Below are 19,746 nucleotides of genomic sequence, written 5' to 3' on the forward strand. Positions count from 1 at the left end.
TGAAATGGATTTTTGAGGTCCATAATAATTGCATTCATAAATCTTTATTTACCGACTGACATTTTTAGACAATTGGATTCGAATCAAAAATAATTATAAATAAACATGTTCCGGTCAACGAAAAAGGTTGCAAATTTATTCAACCGTTCGGTATATTTTTTCGACATTTTCAACGTTTTCATTCAGTTTAATAAAAAAAACATTAATATTCATTAACAAAAAATGTTCCGTACACTGAGATTGGTTGCAAATTTAATACGTGATATGAAATATTATATGGAAAACATCCCCAAGTTTGTAGAACTTTTGGAATTTTTTTCACGACCATACAGCAAAAATTAGTATAATTAAATTAATTGCAATTTTAACAATGTTCCGGACTGCGGACAAGGTTGCAAAAGGAGATTTATTGTCGTCCCAATGTACCATTCACTTGACCGAAGTTTGAAAACTTTTGGAATTATTATGAAATTATGAATTGATTGTCTTGACTGACTGGAGTGTATTCTAAATCCCAAGCCTCCGACCCTCCGACCTATTTGTGTCGTCAGACGTCATAAATTTGGTTTCCGTTGGCCGTTCCAGTGATCGACATAATTTCCTTTTTTGCATGAATTTTGTTATTTAGTTCCTACTTGAAATTACGTAGATCAAAACGATTAAATAAGCTGTTCAGTCTGAACTTTATTAAGTTAGTAGGTACAGAGATGAAAAATGCTGTTGTTATAATATCAAAATTAAATCTTACTTACCAATGATAAAATTGGAGTGTCTGTTTTTAATATTGAAACAACCTATTTTTCGTTAATGCATATAAATACACTGCACTGCAAAACAGCAATTTTTGTGTGTCTGTTTGTTCCGGCTAATCTCAGGAAAGACTGGACCGATTTTGACGGTACTTTCACTGACTGATAGCTGTTATTATAAGGAGTAACTAAGGCTATTTTAATGCCGATTTTCACACAGGAACATTAGAATTAAAAGAAAAAACTCATTCAGTAGCTAGTTTAAATTTTTGATACTTTTATTTTTGAATTCCATTGATTTATAGGGTAAAAAAGAAAAGATCACTGCAATTATTATATCATTTAATTGGCATAGCTAACTACTAACATAAACTGTACATGTTCTAAATAAAAATAAAATACATTATCATATTATTTCATTCAGCTTTGGACTGCTACATCTGTATCAGCCACAGGCACCGAGATTTCGGTTGGAAAAGCTTCAGATTGAGCTATATCACTATTTACATTTGAAATCTTTTCGTTATCAGCTTCAGTACAATTTTCTTCACTTATTTTACTATCACAATTTTCTCCTTTGTCTTTTTCACTGTCTGTCGCTTTAGTATCCGATACGGAACTACTTTCGTTATTATTGTTACTAACTATGACTGGTCGCGCACAATCTACTTTGGGCACTTTCACCACAACAACCTGATCCGATTTCTTCTCCTCATTGGAAATATTTACGGGTTCTTTTAACTTTATCGTTTGAAACTTCAAAGGTGTATTTATACTTTGAGCGCCATCTTTCCTATTCAAAGGTTTGATGACGAGAATTTTTGTTTTCATACCGGCCTTGCTAAAGTCGGTAATATTCTTTTTAATGAGGGGATTTTTCATAAGGTCTATACTTTGTTTCCGGAATTTTATAGGAACTAAATTTAAATTTGATTTGGTTTTATCTTGTGAACTAGAATCGGTGGTTTGACTTGCAGGATTTTCATCGTTAACTTCTTTTGTATTATTGCTTTCAGTATTAACTTTGCTATCTACTACATTTGATTCAGTTACAGGAGGACTTGGTGATTTATCATCTTCTATAATTTGTTGTACTACAGATTCGTTTGTTTCGGGAACTTTTGTACTTTTACTTATATCCTTATTTTCCGACGGTTCTTTTAAAAGGGAAGTTTTATCTACGCGAGTGATTTTTGGCAGCATGGGTCTAACAAATATATTGGATATCCTTTGTTCTTTATTTGATGAGTAAATTGCAAAATTGGAAGTTTTCATATGAGCTTTACCACTATCGACGGATAATCTAGACAGGGAAGTCAAAGCTCCACAACATTCTTTATTAATACTGTTATAATTATTTTGAAGCTCCTGATGTAGTTTCTTTTTAGTTGAAACCGCTTTAACATTAGAGGCTGACACCGAATCCCTGTAGCCCTGCGCTTCCATTTTGAGGAGATTCGATAAATCATATTCAAAATCTTCATTTTTAGGTCTAGTCCGTTTTCTGACTGGTCTTCTTGGTACGACTGAAGTAATATCATCGAGTCTGAGACGTTTACTACTTTTTTCTTCAGAGTCATCTATATCAGACGAATTTTCATCAAATATTTTTGAACTTGAAGATGAGTCGTTATCTAATTTTATGACGTCTTTTTGGGGTGAATCTTCGCCATCTTTGCTATCACCATCAGCTTCATCTGCAAGAAATAAAATAAATTTGTTACCATTCTAACTTCTAAGATCTTTGTTCTGTAATATTAAAATTTCAGACTACTAGGCTTCAAAATTTATTATGTTAAAATTAGTTCAGTCTTAATCTTTGTTATTTAAATTAAAAAAAATCGTAGTTAAATAATAAATGAATCAATAAATTTTAAAAGGATGTTACCATTTCTGATTTCTCTCTTTTTCCTAGTAATGCTTCTATATGGATTCGATTTCCTCTTTCTACTTCCAGTTTCTACTCTTGTACTACTCGATGAGCTGTCATCAGACAATCTGCTAGAATCACTGGAACATCTACTAGGTCGCCTGGAGTCAGGACTAGTTTCATTCGCTTCACTTGCGTCTTCAGTTACATCAGATAACAATGTCGCTTCGACACCATCGATCGCTTTAACTGTACTAAAATAGAAATCAGAATCACCCTTTAGTTTGTGAACAATCTTCACATGTTCCGGAACTTTCTCGAATTCATAATGTTTGAAATTACACAGTTTGCATGCGTAACGCAACCATTTGTAGTGACCTGCTACATGGCTGTAAAGTTCGTTTGGTTGCTTACATTTAAATTCACATTTTTTACACGACGATTGGTCTATATCGACATCCTGTAGTACTTTTTTCTTTAATGCATTAAAATTGCTCTTCTCGGCTTGGTGAGAAAACCTCAATTTATGCATAGGTTTGAAAGTATCTACATTAATACTAGGTTTAGGCGGATCGTCAGTAATTTGTTCTATAGGTGCGATATCAACCACTTCTTGATTTGTGGACACTCCAACAATACTCATAATGGCTTCGGTCAAAGTGTTTTCAATTGGAGCTTCCTTTTTCTCATTTTGTACTTGCGGTTTCGAGGGTAACGGTGCGTCTTCGGCAGTGTTCTTTTCTGTAAAATTAACAATAGAAAATGTATGTTATGTATTTGAAAGATTAGCAGGCTGTAATGGTAGGTCCACACAAATTTCCATTTAATATTCCTTTACGATTAAGTACCTAATCGTACAGACAATGCAACTTCCCGGAATACAATCCGTCGATGTTGCACCTTTTATTATAATGTATTAATTATTTTAACATAGTTAGTCCGCAGTCGGATTCCGTTCCGGGCGGATCTCCATCATAAATCCCTATCTCATCTCATCCCATAAGTCTATAGTGAATAAATAAATATATCTCAAATCTCAATCTCATATCTTATAAATTATCCCAAAACCTCCCCCATACATTGGTCCTTCGAGCCGGATTTGAACCAGCGACCTATGGATAACCGACCTATGGAACTTAATATATCTCAATCTCATATCTTATAATTTACCCCAATCCCCAACAATTCCAATAATTTAAGGCGTGTTCACGCTTGGGTGGCCACTTGCGAACTTGTATCTGGTAGCGCTTGGCGCGTTGTCATGGCAATACAAACCATACACTAACAATCTCAATGCGCGTTGCAAAGCAGTGTGACTCATCTCTATCTATCTGCGCTTGGCCCGTTGCCAAGGCAACACACTGACGACGGCGGCCCCTTTGCACAACTGTACGCACGCGTTGCCATGGCAACACGACTCACCTCGAGCGGGCGGCCCCTTGTGGTAGTCCTTGCGGATCTGTATCTCGATGCGCTTGGTGTCGGGCGGGCGGCGGGCGGCGAGCGCGCGCACGCGGGGCTGGCACGTGTTGGTGTGCGCCGCGAGCGCCGCGCGCCGCTCGAACGTGCGCCCGCACCCGCCGCACCGCGGCACCTCGCCGTCGCCCTCCATGTTGTCCATCCACGCCTGACACATTCATTTATTTACTCTAGTATTAGTACAAGTAAATGTGGGTACATACTATAAAAAAAAAGACGGATTGCACTCCGGGAGTGCCGGCAGAAGTGAAAACTTGATTATTAACGTTGAACATGTTTGATATTTTGGAATGGTATCCGTCTTACGCTTTTTCGATCCAGGTCACGTGGCCTGACGCGAGTTTAAGATTTTATACCCATTACAGAAAAAGTGCTCAACGCCGCTAAAGAAGTTTTCACTTCAAAAATACGGGTGACACTCGAGGACTGCCGCGGTAAAGCTATTGCATAGAATCGCACCGCTGTGCCGGTTGGAGTGGAAGGTGTAAGGTTTTCGTTACGGAATTTTTACACTCTGTCGCCGCGCTCGAGGCCCGCGATAGAAGCTATGCAATAGCTTAAAAACGGTTGATATTGTATCTAATTGGTCTGATTGCAATCTCCATGTCAGAGCGGCCGTACACGGGCGGCTCGAGCAGTTAACGACTGCTCGAGCTGTTTGCTACAAACCGCGCATTTGACGGCTTGAAGCGGTCACGACAGCTCGAGCTGTCCGTGTACGGCAGTGAATGAATGTTTATAGTTCACCGCGCGGTAGCGGCTTCAAGCCGTCAGTCTCAACTGCTTGAAGCGGCCCGTGTACGGCCGGCCTTACAGCGAATCCACGCCACTTGTCCTAACAAGCATTTATTAACAATACTATTCTTCAAGTGAATGTGGGTACAGAATGAAAGAGTTGAAATCGCATCTGATTGGTCTGTTTAGAATCTCGATATGAGATTAAAAAAAAGAAAAGACCAATCAAAACGGTTGACATCTCCCATTGCCAACTTTGATCATGATATACACAGATTTAATATAATATCACTTAGTCCTTGACATTAAAATATGGCCAAAACAGGAATGTCTAATTAAGTCACTACCAAAACAGGTTATAAAGTCAAGTACTTTAGACTTGGTCAACACATACATAAAAAATATAATAAGTTACCTGATTTTCTTGATCTATTCTCTCCTCCTCAGTAATTTTCTGTACTGTAGCATTTTTCATATTAGACTTGCGTTTTTCATAAAACGCCGGTGGGTTGTTCATACGGAAGGATTTCGATTGAATAGTTTCACGCAACCTTCGAATCTGCGCTGCAGTTTTTCTAAGGAGTAACAACAACAGAACTATAATAATTATACTAACAATAAATGGTTTACACGAAATTAGACCTGAATAAGGAGACAATCAGTACTTAAATAATTTTGTCACTTTATTAAAATAAATTTTAAATTTAAATATGTTAATAAGTACAAAAATAAGGACACAAACAAAACCCTTCATATTTTTTTTTGCAAAATATTTTGTGCATTATTCTATATCTATATTCTATACATACCGATGAACTTTGAATAAATGTCTGTAAACACTCCATGACGTTGAAAATATTTCGAGACAATCAGGGCACGGGTAAACGAGACGACTTTCCAAATGCTTTGTTTTTATATGAGACTTTAACGTCTTTTGCGTTGAGAATTGTAGCTCGCCTGAAATTTATTACACTTTATTGTAATTAACCTTTCAATATACCTTTAGACTTATTAGTTATAAATAATTAATACATTAAAATTAATTGGATGTCAAGTGTTTCTACTTGCAAAGAGAATTCTGTTCACTTATTACAAGTTTCAAATATAAGTAAAAAAAAAAAAATTAAACAGAAAATCAAATGAATATCTAACATCTTTAATAGTCTGATAAAAGTGCTAGAAAGTTCTTGCTACGCTATTAATTACAAAACTTGTTTGTGTCGAAACACATAAGTACAAAAGCTCTTGCGTTTCATTGTACTCACATATTTTACACTTAAGATTGCCTGTACAATCATTGTCTTCATCATCACTTATTTGTATAACACCCTCAGATTCAGAATCCACATTGCTCTCAATTTTGAATTTGCCATCACTTTGTAATACTGCATTTTGTCGTGATAGTATTGTATCCAATTCATTCACCTGAAAAAAGCGAATCATTTCAGCAAATTATAAAAAAATTATTATTAATTATTACATTATTTATTGATTTAAAAGCCCCCGCCCAATTTTGTGTTGGCGGCCATCTTGGATTTAATTTTTTTTAACGTAATATGTACATTGAGATAATAATAATATGGAGTCGATACCGCCTACACCACTTATGTTCCACTCAACATACGTCATGTGGCGTAACTGCACTCAGTCGCTTGCTCGCTCATTGGCGCGAACGTCACGCTCATTTTTTATTTGTTTTAAAGTGAAACGCATCAAATATGCCTACGTGTGTGTTACGATATTGCACAAATAATACAAATAATACGGAAAAGTGCAAAGGAATAACTTTTCAATCAGTAAGTAATTAGATAATAATTTTTAAAACTTAGTTAGAACAAAATTTTTGGCGGGCGACATTTTGCGTCATTTGTCATAGATTAAAAATTTAAGATATGACATTGGGCATGAAATAAGTGTTGTTAGTAATATTTGCTGGCGTATATTTTTATAGTATAAAATAATAATTTTACATATTTAGAAAAGCATAGACTGGTTGTTAATTGAAAAAAGGTGAAATCATGAAATATGAAAATCAATTACTTAATCACCAATTTTTTTTTTTTGTTAATTGATTTTAATCAATTTTAATTGATATTGTATATAAGCTACTGACTTGAACGTATAATTGAATTATTATTTATTTATCTGCACTAATATTATAAAGAGGAAAAATTTTGTTTGTTTGTTTGATTGTAATAAATAGGCTCATAAACTATTGGACCGATTTTGATGAAATTTGGCACAGACAATCTTTAGACCCTGAGAAAAAACATAGTAGTAGTATAAACTACTTTTTATTGCGAAATATGTACCACGGGCGAAGCCGGGGTGGACCGCTAGTTCAGAGATTAATATTTTTTCTATTCAAGGTTTCCATGTCTGGGTCGTGAAGAAAGAGAAAAATGGGTAAAATTTGTCCAAAACAACCGCAGTGAAGAAACCTGGTTACCATCCGATAGAACTAGCATCTGTTCATTGCATTTTCGCGATGAGGATAAATATACCACAAAAGCGGGAAGGCGTATTCTAAAGAAGTCTGCTGTTCCTTGTATTGATGTTAGTAATAATAATAAAATTTTACGGATTTGTATAACAAATAAAATATTATTTTAGCCATCACTAACATTATTATTATTATATTTATTTTAGCCGAAGGTGTGCTACAATAGTACTGGAACAATACAAGCAATTTCTGAGCCGGGAACATGTTCTGAGGATGATGAACTAAATACATATAAATAAACACAATTTTTACACGGCTTTTATTTTTTTTCTAAAAAAGGCTCAATTTGTAAGGAATGAAACTTCCCATAGCCCATATTGAACCTCCTCATCCTATATTATATGCCAGATATTGTTAGCCCCGCGTAGTAAAGTCAGTTTATATCTAAAATAAATATTAAGTAAGTACAAAGAAAATTTCAAGTCAACGTGCATGTAAGGAGTGGCACCCAATAAAATAGACAGAAAGAAACAAAGTGTCGCCTCTATAGCGGTGAGTCAGTGACATCGCATAATCTATGACTGTCTAGCCGTCATTCGCGCGCCCCGCGCCGCCATCTTGGCGCACAGATTTTGTTCGTGGTGTCTGCTCCATTATTAATATTATCTCAATGAATATGTAGTAATATTTTTTTATTTCAAAAATTATTAAAATTGTATAACGCATTTCATTAACATAATTGTCATTGTAAGTTTATGATAATAATCAAATACATTTTACTGATTTTACTTTACCCTATTTTTTTGCATAGGTACCGTACGGCCGTGTGTAAGCGAGAGGGAACGATAAGCGCCGCCATTTAAGATTCGTTTCTTTAATGAAACGCGTTATATGTACATATTGAAAGTCAATTATAAATTATTTATTAGCCACAAATTTTCGGTATTCGTATAACTTCACTTATCCTAGGCCTAATATTGCACCACATTTCGTCATGTCATTGTGTTAATTATGAACTTTGATTTGTTTAGCAGACAAGTTCAGTCGCAAACCACACAAGTATGTGGTCAATATTAACCCTACTTAGATTCATATCTTCCTCTTTTCTTTCTATTTAGTTCTGTTGTAATTTTGTACGTTTCTAAACTACTAAAAAACGGCTGAACAAATTTTGATGACCAATTCCAGTGCACTAAACTCCAGGTTTAGATTCAGATATTTCTAAACGAGTTAGGGTAAACTGTATTTATTATAATAAAATATATTTGGCAATGTCTGCTATAAAATGAAATAAAATACCTGTGTTCGCATATCATCCACATTGGAAGTATCATTGTACTTAATATTTTGATAAACGGCAACAGACGTTTTGGGAATTTTCTGCAAAACCACATCTTGTTCTTTCAACTGATCCTCTTGAATACCTCTAGATGTGACAATCTTTTCAATTACTGTTGTTAAATCTTTTGTCATGGGAATTGCATCATTTTCCTCAACATTTTCACTTGGTTCTTGTGTTTTTTCTTTTAAAAACTCCGAATAATTCTCCTCAAACTTTTTTATCTTCAGTAATTCGTTGGCCTATAAAATATATTATTTTGTGACATAAGTTTTAATTGGAGTTGTTTGGCAGAGATAGCCATAGAGCAAATTTATAAAATAAAGTTATAATATCTCATATACAGCAAAAATTTGATCTAAAAATCAATTACACTTGATGCAATCATCAATTCTTATAAAGGTTAATCTCTCATTATAAAATGTAGGTTTACCTAGAAGTGAATTTAGTTAGATAGTTAACAATCTTCTTATATATAAAAATGACGCAAAATGTGTTGGTAAGCGCATAACTCGAGAACGGCTGAACCGATTTCGATAATTCTTTTTTTTATTATATTCCTTGAAGTACGAGGATGGTTCTTATGTAGAGAAAACGTAAACACGTACCACGGGCGAAGCCGGGGCGGACCGCTAGTAATTTAATATTTTTAACATAGCAACTTATGAGTTTATTAAACAAACAAACATAATGAATGTTTGTATGTTGAAACCTTTTACATTATCATAAAATATACATACCGTTGAGTTGACACTTGTGAAATGGCTGTGCACTGCACAATTGAACTTTTCCTTACAATAAATCCTTTTATGTGAAATGAAATTCATTAAGCTTCTAAATAAATTTCTGCAAACTTTGCATTCATATAGCAAATCACATTCATTTGTAAGCAGTTCTTTAAGCTGAAAAAAACAAAAAATTTCATTATTATATTTTCTCATAATTTAAAAAGTAATTATTAAAAAGTAAGTTAAACTTTAAACCCCAGGAACACTTTTGCATGAATATAATTTTTTAATTCTACTTTCACTACATTTATTAAATCAAGAACCACCAGTATACAATGAGTCATACAGTCATTACAAAAGCAATTATATACTTATACAATATAGGTATAGCAGATATTATCTAGGTAGATAGCTAATTTCGATAATGTCTTCTATAAATGTGAAATATCATATCTACTAACTAAATATGTAAAATATATAAATTGAAAATTCTTACCTCCTCTGTTGCTAAATCAAACACTTTTCTTGCTTGAGCAAACCCTGTAACACTTGTAGGTATGGGCTTTCTAAGCAAACTATAATCGAGATCTTCCGAGTCTTCATTATTTTGCGTAACATTTTTATTAAATTTGCTCCTGTCTTCTTTTCCTCTCGTCTTAGCACTTACTTTATTACCAGCCATATTGACATCTATTGACGAATTTACATTGTAATTAGTTTAATTTAAAAAGTGCAAAATATGCATGCTCACTGTGAATTATTTTTCTCATTATTCTCTTATTGTATTGTTTAAATATAAATTCATAAGTCATTCATAACCATGAACCTCTTTATAGCTACGACATCGCGTACCGTCTAACTACCAAAACGACATCGTCGGTGGCACATTGTTATCTAACATCAAATATAATTAAAATAACGTATAAACTTGAATAAACACACTGCATTAAATATAAATAAATTTAATTTCGAACAATATTCCTAAATGTAAGCATGGGTTTTTTGCTGAATAGATCAGAATATCTTTCTATTAGCCTGTCAGTCTCTCCCTCAAATATCATCAAAAACATTGGTTGTTATAACGTTAAGTTTTATTTTATTTATAGATTTTACACTATAGAATCCTATTAAATCAATTTAATATGCGTACTCACACCAAGTTCCTTGAAATCGCAAACATGAAATTGCCTATCTTCGACCACTGCGCCTCCATCACACCTCCATAAGTAACAAATGAATATATAGCTATATGCACGATTGTCCTCGGATTTTGGAATTTTGTATTCTATACTAACCAACCAGCCACAAAATCATGCCATTGATATGTTATCTGTAATATGTACACTATTCTAAAATTAATCTACAGCAATTTACAAAATAATATAATTAAAATTTAAATGATTTAATTAAATATCGATTTGTTTCAAAAGTAAATTTTCATTACTTTCAACATTTTTGAACGACTTTTCTTTTTAATGACGGAAGTCGGAAGTAGGGTGTGCCGTGTGAATTCGATCTCTTCTTGTTGTCTCTTGATTCATTTCTTTTGTAAAACGATAAAGTTATGAAAAAGCGATGTTTGTAAATATAAACAAACATATATCATTCCACCTATTTAAAATTCATTATATTCTGCTTCAAAAACTTAATATAGCCTTATTATTACGAAGAAACATTTAAAAATATTGTATGAATAATTATTCTATGGTAATAGTGGTAACTGGTGGATATTTAACAATTATTTACTCTGAAGATAGCATGATTCTAATAAATGCTTTTTATATGAAATATAATTTATTGAACTTTTGTATTTCTATCAATAATTAGACTTTGAGATTCTTCAAAAATAGTAATAGAGAGTGCGCCATGAAAGGAGTCCCGGATAGGTGGCGCTGTCGCTACCTGTGCCCTGTTGCCTTCCTGTTGCCAATAATATTGAATGCAAATCCAAAGAATTCAAAACAGAGATGGGAAATGTAAAATGACTCAATTAGAGTCTACTACATTTATTTAAACAATATTTCAATGTAATCCTTCATTTCATTAGTCCCATACACAGAACAGTGTCCCATATTTTGTCTAGTTTAAACTAGAGTTCAAAGCATAGCCACAGAATACTAGCATAATAGTAGCTAACGCATAGCTTTGGTTAAGTGGAAGTGTGTAAGTGTGTGTGTGTGTGTCTGTGGCTGTGGTGTAGAGTGACTGAGAGCGACCTATTTGTACAATTTAACGGTTCTGTCAAACTTAGTTCATAGTTTTCACCGTGGGACTTCTATAGTGGCAAACTAGTGCTAGATCTGTGGTGGCGTATATAATTTTGAATTTTCTTGCAAATAATGAGTAATGACATATTGATGCCGGCCCTGACATATGTCAGAATTTGTGATTTTTCCCTACCGTCGAATCACGGATGTCTCTAATTATTATTGTATTTGTTTAATATGAATTTATTGTTTAACATAAATCACTAACTATCTAGAAAGCTTTTCTAAGCTAGAAGGTTTAGGTTCTCCTAAAGCCTGTTAAATACAACTATTTTGATCAATATTAAAATAAGTTACATTTTCTTTTAGTGAAATTCTTTACACAGTGTATTATAGTGTTTTGTATTTTCTCAATATTATAATTTAAATCGACATTTGCAATCGGGCAAACATGTCTACAGGTGAAATGCAAACTGCAGATTATCAGCAAAGGCGATGGCATAACATCAGAAAAGTTTTGGAGCGATCTGGTCCTTTTTGCCATCCAGATTTTGAAGCTTCAGCTGAAATACTTGATTTTATAATGAATTCTTGCAAAGTCCTTATAGTTGGCGCTGGCGGCCTCGGCTGCGAGCTGCTAAAAGACTTAGCTTTAATGGGTTTCAAGAAGATACACATTGTAGATATGGATACAATAGAATTGTCCAATTTGAATAGACAATTTTTGTTTCGAAAAAATGATATCGGTTTGTCAAAAGCAAAGTGTGCTGTTGATTTTGTAAATAAAAGGTATATTGAAGCAACTATTTAATCAAGTTTTTAAAAATTCACATACTATGATCAAAATATAAGTGTAATATTTGAGCTTATTTGAGTAAATATGAAGAGAATAGTTAATTCAGCTTATATATTTTATTTATAACATATAAAATACCTTCTCATATCATTAACTAGAGGTCCGCCCCGGCTTCGCCCGTAGTACATATTTCGCAATAAAAGGTATTATGTCCTTTCTCAGGTATCAAAATATCTCCATACCAAATTTCATGCAAATTGGTTCAGTAGTTTAGGCGTGATTGAGTAACAGACAGACAGACAGAGTTACTTTCGCATTTATAATATTAGTATGGATTTCATTTCAGGGTTCCTGGCTGTGAAGCCATCGCACACCACTGTCCAATACAAGATCTGGATGACTGTTTCTACCGCCAATTTCACATTGTTGTGTGTGGACTTGACTCTATTGTAGCTAGACGTTGGTTAAATGGCATGCTGATGTCATTGCTTCAGTATAATGATGACAGTAATATTATTTTATTCTTATTGGAAAATTTCATATTGGAATGATAAAAATATTTTAATGTAAACAGATTTATTTGTATGGAGGCTTTTTAATTTGCAACACATAGTATAAGTGCTATGAAATATAGATTTTTACATGAAAAATTAAATAAAAAATTGATAACATCACAAAAATCCATCTTCAAATTAACATAATTTACATGATAATCTAATTTTTGTTTTAAATTGTAAATATTACAAAAATAAAGATTCAAAATGCTTTCTAATGTGTTTTAGGGAGTTTAGATCAAAGCAGCATAATTCCCTTAGTAGATGGAGGCACAGAAGGGTTTAAAGGTAATGCGAGAGTGATATTACCAGGAATGAGCGCATGTATTGAATGCACTCTTGATTTATATCCACCGCAGAAGACTTTTCCACTATGTACTATAGCAAATACTCCTAGGTAAGATTTTTTAAGTATTAATGACTAAATCTTAACGTTTTCAGCAAGCTTGTAGGTTAACTTTACGTTATATTTGTGTATATGGTCATTTATGTAATGTCTTTTTTTTATGTGTTACATAATTATAATGCTACTTAAATTAATAAAATTTTCATTTAATAATCTTAAAATTTCTAAAAATTTATCTTATTGAATGTTATTTATTCATTAATATTTCTTATTAGATTTAATAAATTTCATTCCATAGGTTGCCAGAACATTGTATAGAATATGTAAAGGTAATTCAGTGGGCTAAAGAGAATCCATGGGGTGCGTCTACTGCCCTCGATGGTGATGACCCTCAACATGTGGCCTGGGTGTACGAAAAGGCTCAAGAAAGAGCGATGAAGCATGGAATCTCAAACGTAACATATAGATTAACGCAGGGCGTCTTGAAGAACATTATTCCGGCTGTAGCAAGCACTAATGCGGCGATTGCGGCTTCTTGTGCAACTGAGGTCGGTATATTTTTAAAATTATTATTTCATATTTGTAAAATCACATTCGTAATCTTTCTTGTAGATATTCAATATATATGTGAAAAGTGAAGGTGAAATTAGCTGTCGCCCAATATCTTGTGCTATCGCTCATTGCAGATATTTGACGAAAATAATTTGTGTTATTTTTATGAACATAAATACATTTTAAAATTATATTTGAACACTACTCTTGTAGTGATTCATTACTGCCATACAAAATAATTAAATTAATAAACTTTTTTCTTCTAAAAAGTTATATAATTTTAAAATTTCACATTACAGGTATTTAAATTAGCCTCATCATGCTGTGCGAATATGAACAATTATATGGTTTTGAATATGTCAGATGGTGTCTATACATATACATTTAATGCTGAAAAGCGTGCAGACTGTGTTGCATGCAGTAATACGACTAGGGTTATAGAAATTGAACCGGACGCAACTTTACAAGCAATTTATAACAAGTTATGTGAAGATAATGCCTTCTTGATGAAGAGTCCAGGTTAGGATTACGTAAAATATTTTAATTTAATGATTAATTTATGCAAACTAAAAATACAATCTGAAATATGAATAGATTAATATAATTCAATTTATTTTCAGGTATTACGACTATTATTAACGGACGCAACAAAACATTATACATATCTTCGATAAAGAGCATTGAAGAGAAAACAAGGGATAATCTAAAGAAGAAAATCACGGAATTGGGGCTATACAATGGTGCCGACATTTTGGTTGCAGATGTTACAACCCCTAACACATTGACAATAAAGTTGAAATTTGCAGAGAGCAATAATGATGTTGATATGTCGCGTTAAAAAAAACAGCTTGCTTGTGTAATATTATTAATAAGTTGGAATAAATAATATTTAAAAGGGCAGTGTTTAAATTTTTTGTATAAGTACATAATTAAAGTTATGCATATACGCTATGTCCAGCAGTGGACAAATGTAGGCTTATGATGATAATATGCTGATTACGGGACACCATGTATACTACTAGCACAGTATTACCATCCTACAGTATGGCGACGAATGTACTTGTGCAGAGAAACGGAGGGGAACTGGCGGGGGGTCGGGCGACGCGGGCCGGCTAATGCAACCACGGCCACGCTGAGTTTGCATTAACTATCGCGAAAGGACGACGCAGTCGTATTTTTTGTGTAATAATTTTATTATACATATTAGGTACTTACATATTCTATTATGACGCGCATAAACTGTTCCGTTTACGGATGTAAATCTACATTGAAATCCCAGAAGGAAACAATATTTCAGAAAGATTGTATTAATTGTATCTGTTGAATTAAAATCAAAGCTATGTATATGTTGTCCTCATTATTTTCTAATCAGATTGTACATCCCAATGCGAATGCATTACCTACTTAGTTAAATGGTATAATATACAATTAAGAACATCCAAAAATAAAGTGTCCACGTAAATAATATTTAGCAGTGCAATATCTGTATATATTTATGAACAAATAATTAGGTACATCAGATTTAATAATCGCAATTATTTTGAATGTACATATGAATATGATTATGATTATGATATGATTTCATCATAATATTAATAATCAAAATTGTTTTATTTCCCATTTGTTGCAAGCCTAGCGTATTTTCGTGTGGCAGCGTAAGTACCTACGCTGGCGGCGGCATCGCGCGACATCAAAGGCGATTCCTTACTGTAGGAAATAATATTGTAATACTGTGCTACTAGCTTGTGGTTGGCGGTTTCACTCGTTGTTTAAAACTAAATAAATAAATAAAATACTAAACCTCCCTCGAGAACCGTGCTATCTGTTCGTAAAATCAGAATGAAAATAGATGCAGTAGCTTTTAGTTTATCGCGAACAGACAGACTCTGTTCGCTCGGTGGACACTCTTTTACAATATTATAATTTTGTAGGTAAGATAGGTGCTACACGTCGAATATGGGTAGTGAAAACGATATAATATAAAAGGCGAAGATGCAACTATATGATATCGTTGGGTAGCGAAAAGTTTGTTGTGGTGGGTACCTGACCCGCTAACTGTACTTACCATTTAAAATTTTTATCCATCGATTCATTAAAGTACATAATATTATGATGGGCGCGACAGTACCCATGCGTCTCTGTAATAGGTATATAGTCTATGCCCATGCGCAGCTATCCCGTCCACATTTCGCTCTCCGCTAGAATTATTTTTCCGCTACCTTTCTTTATACTATGACGTTTTAATTTATATTAAGTACTTATTGCTAATTTTGAATATTGTTTAAATATTTAAATCTATTCAGAATACAATTATTAAATACGTGATGTGATCCTGATCACCGACGTGGACTGTTCAGGCTATTATGATCGTTATGGTACCTTATTATGTATAGTTACATTTTTAAATTCTCAATTATCATAAATATTTGCCAATATAATGCTTTCTAGTACTTTCTATTCATTAAAAATGGGATATATTTATTAATAATTGTTTATTTGATCATAAACCGATTTTTTATTTGACAGATAGCTTAAACAATGTAGGTACAACACTACGAATACTACGTTTTGTTTTGAAGTTTAGAAATTAGATCTGACGTGGTACTGGTGCTTGTCTTCTTGCTGTCGTTCACTACAAAATATCTTTCGAAAGCCAATATTCTTATGATAACCAATAATTATAAATAAAATACGTTTTAGAACTTGAATATCACAATCGTAAAAATGTTGGACAGTTTATTTGATGATGTGAAGCGCATGAACAAGCGCCAGGTAATATATATTGATTGAAAATGGAAAAATAAGATGACGTGACTGACACACCGGCCGATTAAACTATTTTCTCTATTATTTTCAGTTCATTTACCAAGTACTTAGTTTTGGTATGATAGTATCGTCTGCCTTAATGATATGGAAAGGTTTGATGGTAGTAACCGGCAGTGAGAGTCCGATCGTGGTTGTGTTGTCTGGCAGTATGGAGCCAGCCTTTCACAGAGGAGATCTCTTATTCCTTACCAATTACCCTGAAGAACCCGTACGCGTTGGCGAAATTGTCGTATTCAAAGTTGAGGGTCGCGATATTCCAATTGTTCACAGGGTTCTAAAGCTGCATGAGAAGTAAGATATTAGTTCATATTATTTACATTAATCTGACATTCTTATGAATGAAATAATGACAACAACAATTAATTTTACATTATGATTTGTAAATTGTTGTTTTAATTAACATTATGTTTATTTAAAAAGATATAGTAGTGAATTTATTACCTAAATATGAAATATAACTTCTTAGAGTTATAATTTATACATAGCTTGTTACTTCTTCTGGTTTTACCCTCACAAGACAAGCGGTGAAACAGAGAATAATTTTATGCAAAGTAATAACAGAGAATAAATTTATGCTACACTACAAGTTTGATAAAATAAGGATATTTATTTACTATGTAGCCAACAGTGGTTACATATATAACATACATAGTATATATTACATACACATAGTTTTCTGAAGATCTATTTACACTCTTAGTGAACACACACATTTCTTTATGTGCTAAACTACACATATATACTTTATACCTGACAATCATTAGTATTACTAGTTCTTTATCTGTTGCAAGTTTCCTGCTCACGATAATGCAACTCTAAGTGTCCTTTTGACCTACTTTTTCAATCCAAAATCCCAGTTTTTGTATCAATTATTTACAAAGTTTTAACATTTTGCTAATTAACGTAAATAATAAAAATATATAGTCCAGCAATGAATAAATGTTACACTAAAGATGCAACATACTTTCGATTTATTAAAGTGAAACTTTTATTACATCGTCTCAAACTTTTTGGTCTGTGTAGCTACACAAAGCAGTGTTCGGAACCGTTCGAACAGTTTCACTTTTACCATGGTTTCATAAAACCACACAATATTTTTTAATGACATTTATAACCTTAGTTAATACCTTATTTCAGAAACAATGGCACTGTGAAGTTTTTAACCAAAGGAGATAATAATAGTGTAGACGATAGAGGATTGTACGCACAAGGGCAGCTCTGGCTCACCAAGAAGGACGTAGTGGGTCGAGCTAGAGGTTTTCTGCCTTACGTCGGAATGGTCACAATATATATGAACGAATATCCTAAGTTTAAGGTATGTGTTGTTTGTATATCCTACTTAGGGCCGATTTTTCAATGCTTGGATAAAACTTATCCGTCCAATAAAGTATTACACGATTATATTAAAATGTCACGTAAACTGTCAAATACGGGCAATTAGAAAACTTTTTTAAAATGTTAGTTTTATACATTATTCGACGAATAAGTTTTATCCAAGCATTGAAAAATCGGCCCTTATAAATGCGTTGGATGAAACTTTCAGGCAAGGTAATATAGCAATAGAGCCATAAAAATAATTTTGCCTGTGGTTTCATCCACAGGGGAAACCAAGCTGCACTGTTAATCTTTATTTACAGTAAAATTTTTCCATCAATGATTTGAGATCGGTTTATTATATCAAAATATAGTAACTGATAGATAAAATGCACAATAACATTAAATATTTACTCTCACTCCTGTTGGTTTTAGCGTGATGTTAGACCTTCCTCGCTAAATGGGCTATCTAACACCAAAAAAATTTTTCAAATCGGACCAGTAGTTCCTGAGATTAGCGCGTTCAAACTCTTCAGCTTTATAATATTAGTATAGATTTTATGTTATTCTTGATATTTCTAAGAAGAAGACATATTTAAATTAATCAAATATAAATGTTTTGTTTCAGTTTGCTGTTTTAGCCTGTCTGGCCGTTTACGTCTTGGTGCACAGAGAGTGATATAATTGTAACTAACTGTAAGGTGGAATCAGTCTGTAAAAATGTTCTATTGACTGCGTGGCTGTATTTAATTTTTTGATTAAACAGTGATTCTCTCTAATGTAACTGCTAATTTTTTTTACTTGATATATTTATAATATATTTTTTTGGATGTCACCCTAAAACTTTTAGTTGTAAGTATATAATACTTAAAATTTTTAGTACATATTTGGAACTTTCGAGAATATTTGAACTTTCGGGAATTTAGAAATTTTGTACAGTCTGAAAGTAACAATGAGAATTGAATTACGTCTCGTAGTTTTAAGTAAAACTTATGATCTAATAAAATATATTGTCTCACCACCAATCTGCAGTATGGTATTGATTTATTTCTGTTATAGACCTATGATTATAACTACACAATAGCATTTCTACTTATACATATTAAAAACTAGTAAACATAAACATAAAATCTTTTATACACAACTAATTTTCTATCATAATAAAAAATTATCATTTTTAAGTCATTACTGTAAAAATAATTTAAATAATGATTAAATTATCTTGTCACAAACAAGTATAATATTGTGTCAGTGACTTCCAAGAAGGGTTCGAATCCCGCTTCGCGATCGATTTTTTTCTATCCTCATTTGTAAAGCATTTTGAATGCTTTAAAAAGAAAATAATAAAAAGAGCGTGTGTGCTGAGTACATATGTCAGAAGTGAAACTTCTTTGGCAAGATTCAAAGATAACAAAATCGTCGTCTTACTGCATGACGTGACGGTATTGCCATGACGCGACCTTGTAATTTTACTCTCAACGCGCCTTAAGAAATTTCATTTTAAAAATCAAACTATTATGCTGATCGTAGATTCGTAGTGTGTGTGGTGTGTCTGTCTCTTGTATCTTGGGTCCCAAACGGATGAACGGATTTTAATTTTGTTTTATTATTATTTGAAAGGTGGATTAATTGATCGTTTTTAGCTATGTTTTATCAAAATCGGTCAAAAATAGCTGCTGACTGAAAAAGGAATCCTTAGTGCATTAAACCAACAAGGAATCGGAGACTATAGTTAATATTTATAATTTAAATTTAATTTACTATCGAAGCGAAAATAAGTTTTCTGAATGCGATACTCTATAAACTAT

At 33.0% G+C, this 19,746-nt stretch overlaps 3 protein-coding genes across 3 annotated transcripts; 2 read left to right on the forward strand and 1 right to left on the reverse strand.

Moving 5' to 3' along the window:
- Positions 1-1,074: 1,074 nt before the first annotated feature.
- Positions 1,075-10,638, reverse strand: LOC149485027 (uncharacterized). The gene is made up of 10 exons (XM_089699730.1): positions 10,498-10,638; positions 9,840-10,033; positions 9,356-9,517; positions 8,576-8,857; positions 6,099-6,258; positions 5,643-5,790; positions 5,249-5,408; positions 4,042-4,246; positions 2,638-3,360; positions 1,075-2,446 (listed from the first exon to the last, which is right to left on the reverse strand). The coding sequence occupies exons 2-10, from the start codon at positions 10,023-10,025 to the stop codon at positions 1,170-1,172; spliced, it is 3,303 nt and encodes a 1,100-aa protein (XP_089555856.1). The 5' UTR covers positions 10,026-10,033; positions 10,498-10,638; the 3' UTR covers positions 1,075-1,169.
- A 1,079-nt stretch (positions 10,639-11,717) lies between these two features.
- On the forward strand, positions 11,718-14,693 carry Uba3 (Ubiquitin-like activating enzyme 3). The gene is made up of 6 exons (XM_089699731.1): positions 11,718-12,339; positions 12,693-12,853; positions 13,129-13,297; positions 13,545-13,794; positions 14,098-14,317; positions 14,419-14,693. Exons 1-6 carry the CDS (start codon positions 12,002-12,004, stop codon positions 14,634-14,636), a joined length of 1,356 nt encoding a protein of 451 aa, XP_089555857.1. The 5' UTR covers positions 11,718-12,001; the 3' UTR covers positions 14,637-14,693.
- A 1,698-nt stretch (positions 14,694-16,391) lies between these two features.
- On the forward strand, positions 16,392-18,722 carry twr (signal peptidase complex catalytic subunit SEC11 homolog C twr). The gene is made up of 4 exons (XM_089699732.1): positions 16,392-16,570; positions 16,656-16,915; positions 17,762-17,939; positions 18,567-18,722. The coding sequence occupies exons 1-4, from the start codon at positions 16,523-16,525 to the stop codon at positions 18,615-18,617; spliced, it is 537 nt and encodes a 178-aa protein (XP_089555858.1). The 5' UTR covers positions 16,392-16,522; the 3' UTR covers positions 18,618-18,722.
- Positions 18,723-19,746: the final 1,024 nt, after the last annotated feature.

The sequence above is a fragment of the Colias philodice genome, chromosome 10 (assembly GCF_061535455.1).
Source record: "Colias philodice isolate Cphi_HAF_F1 chromosome 10, ilColPhil1 Martin Lab GWU primary, whole genome shotgun sequence".
NCBI lineage: Eukaryota > Metazoa > Arthropoda > Insecta > Lepidoptera > Pieridae > Colias > Colias philodice.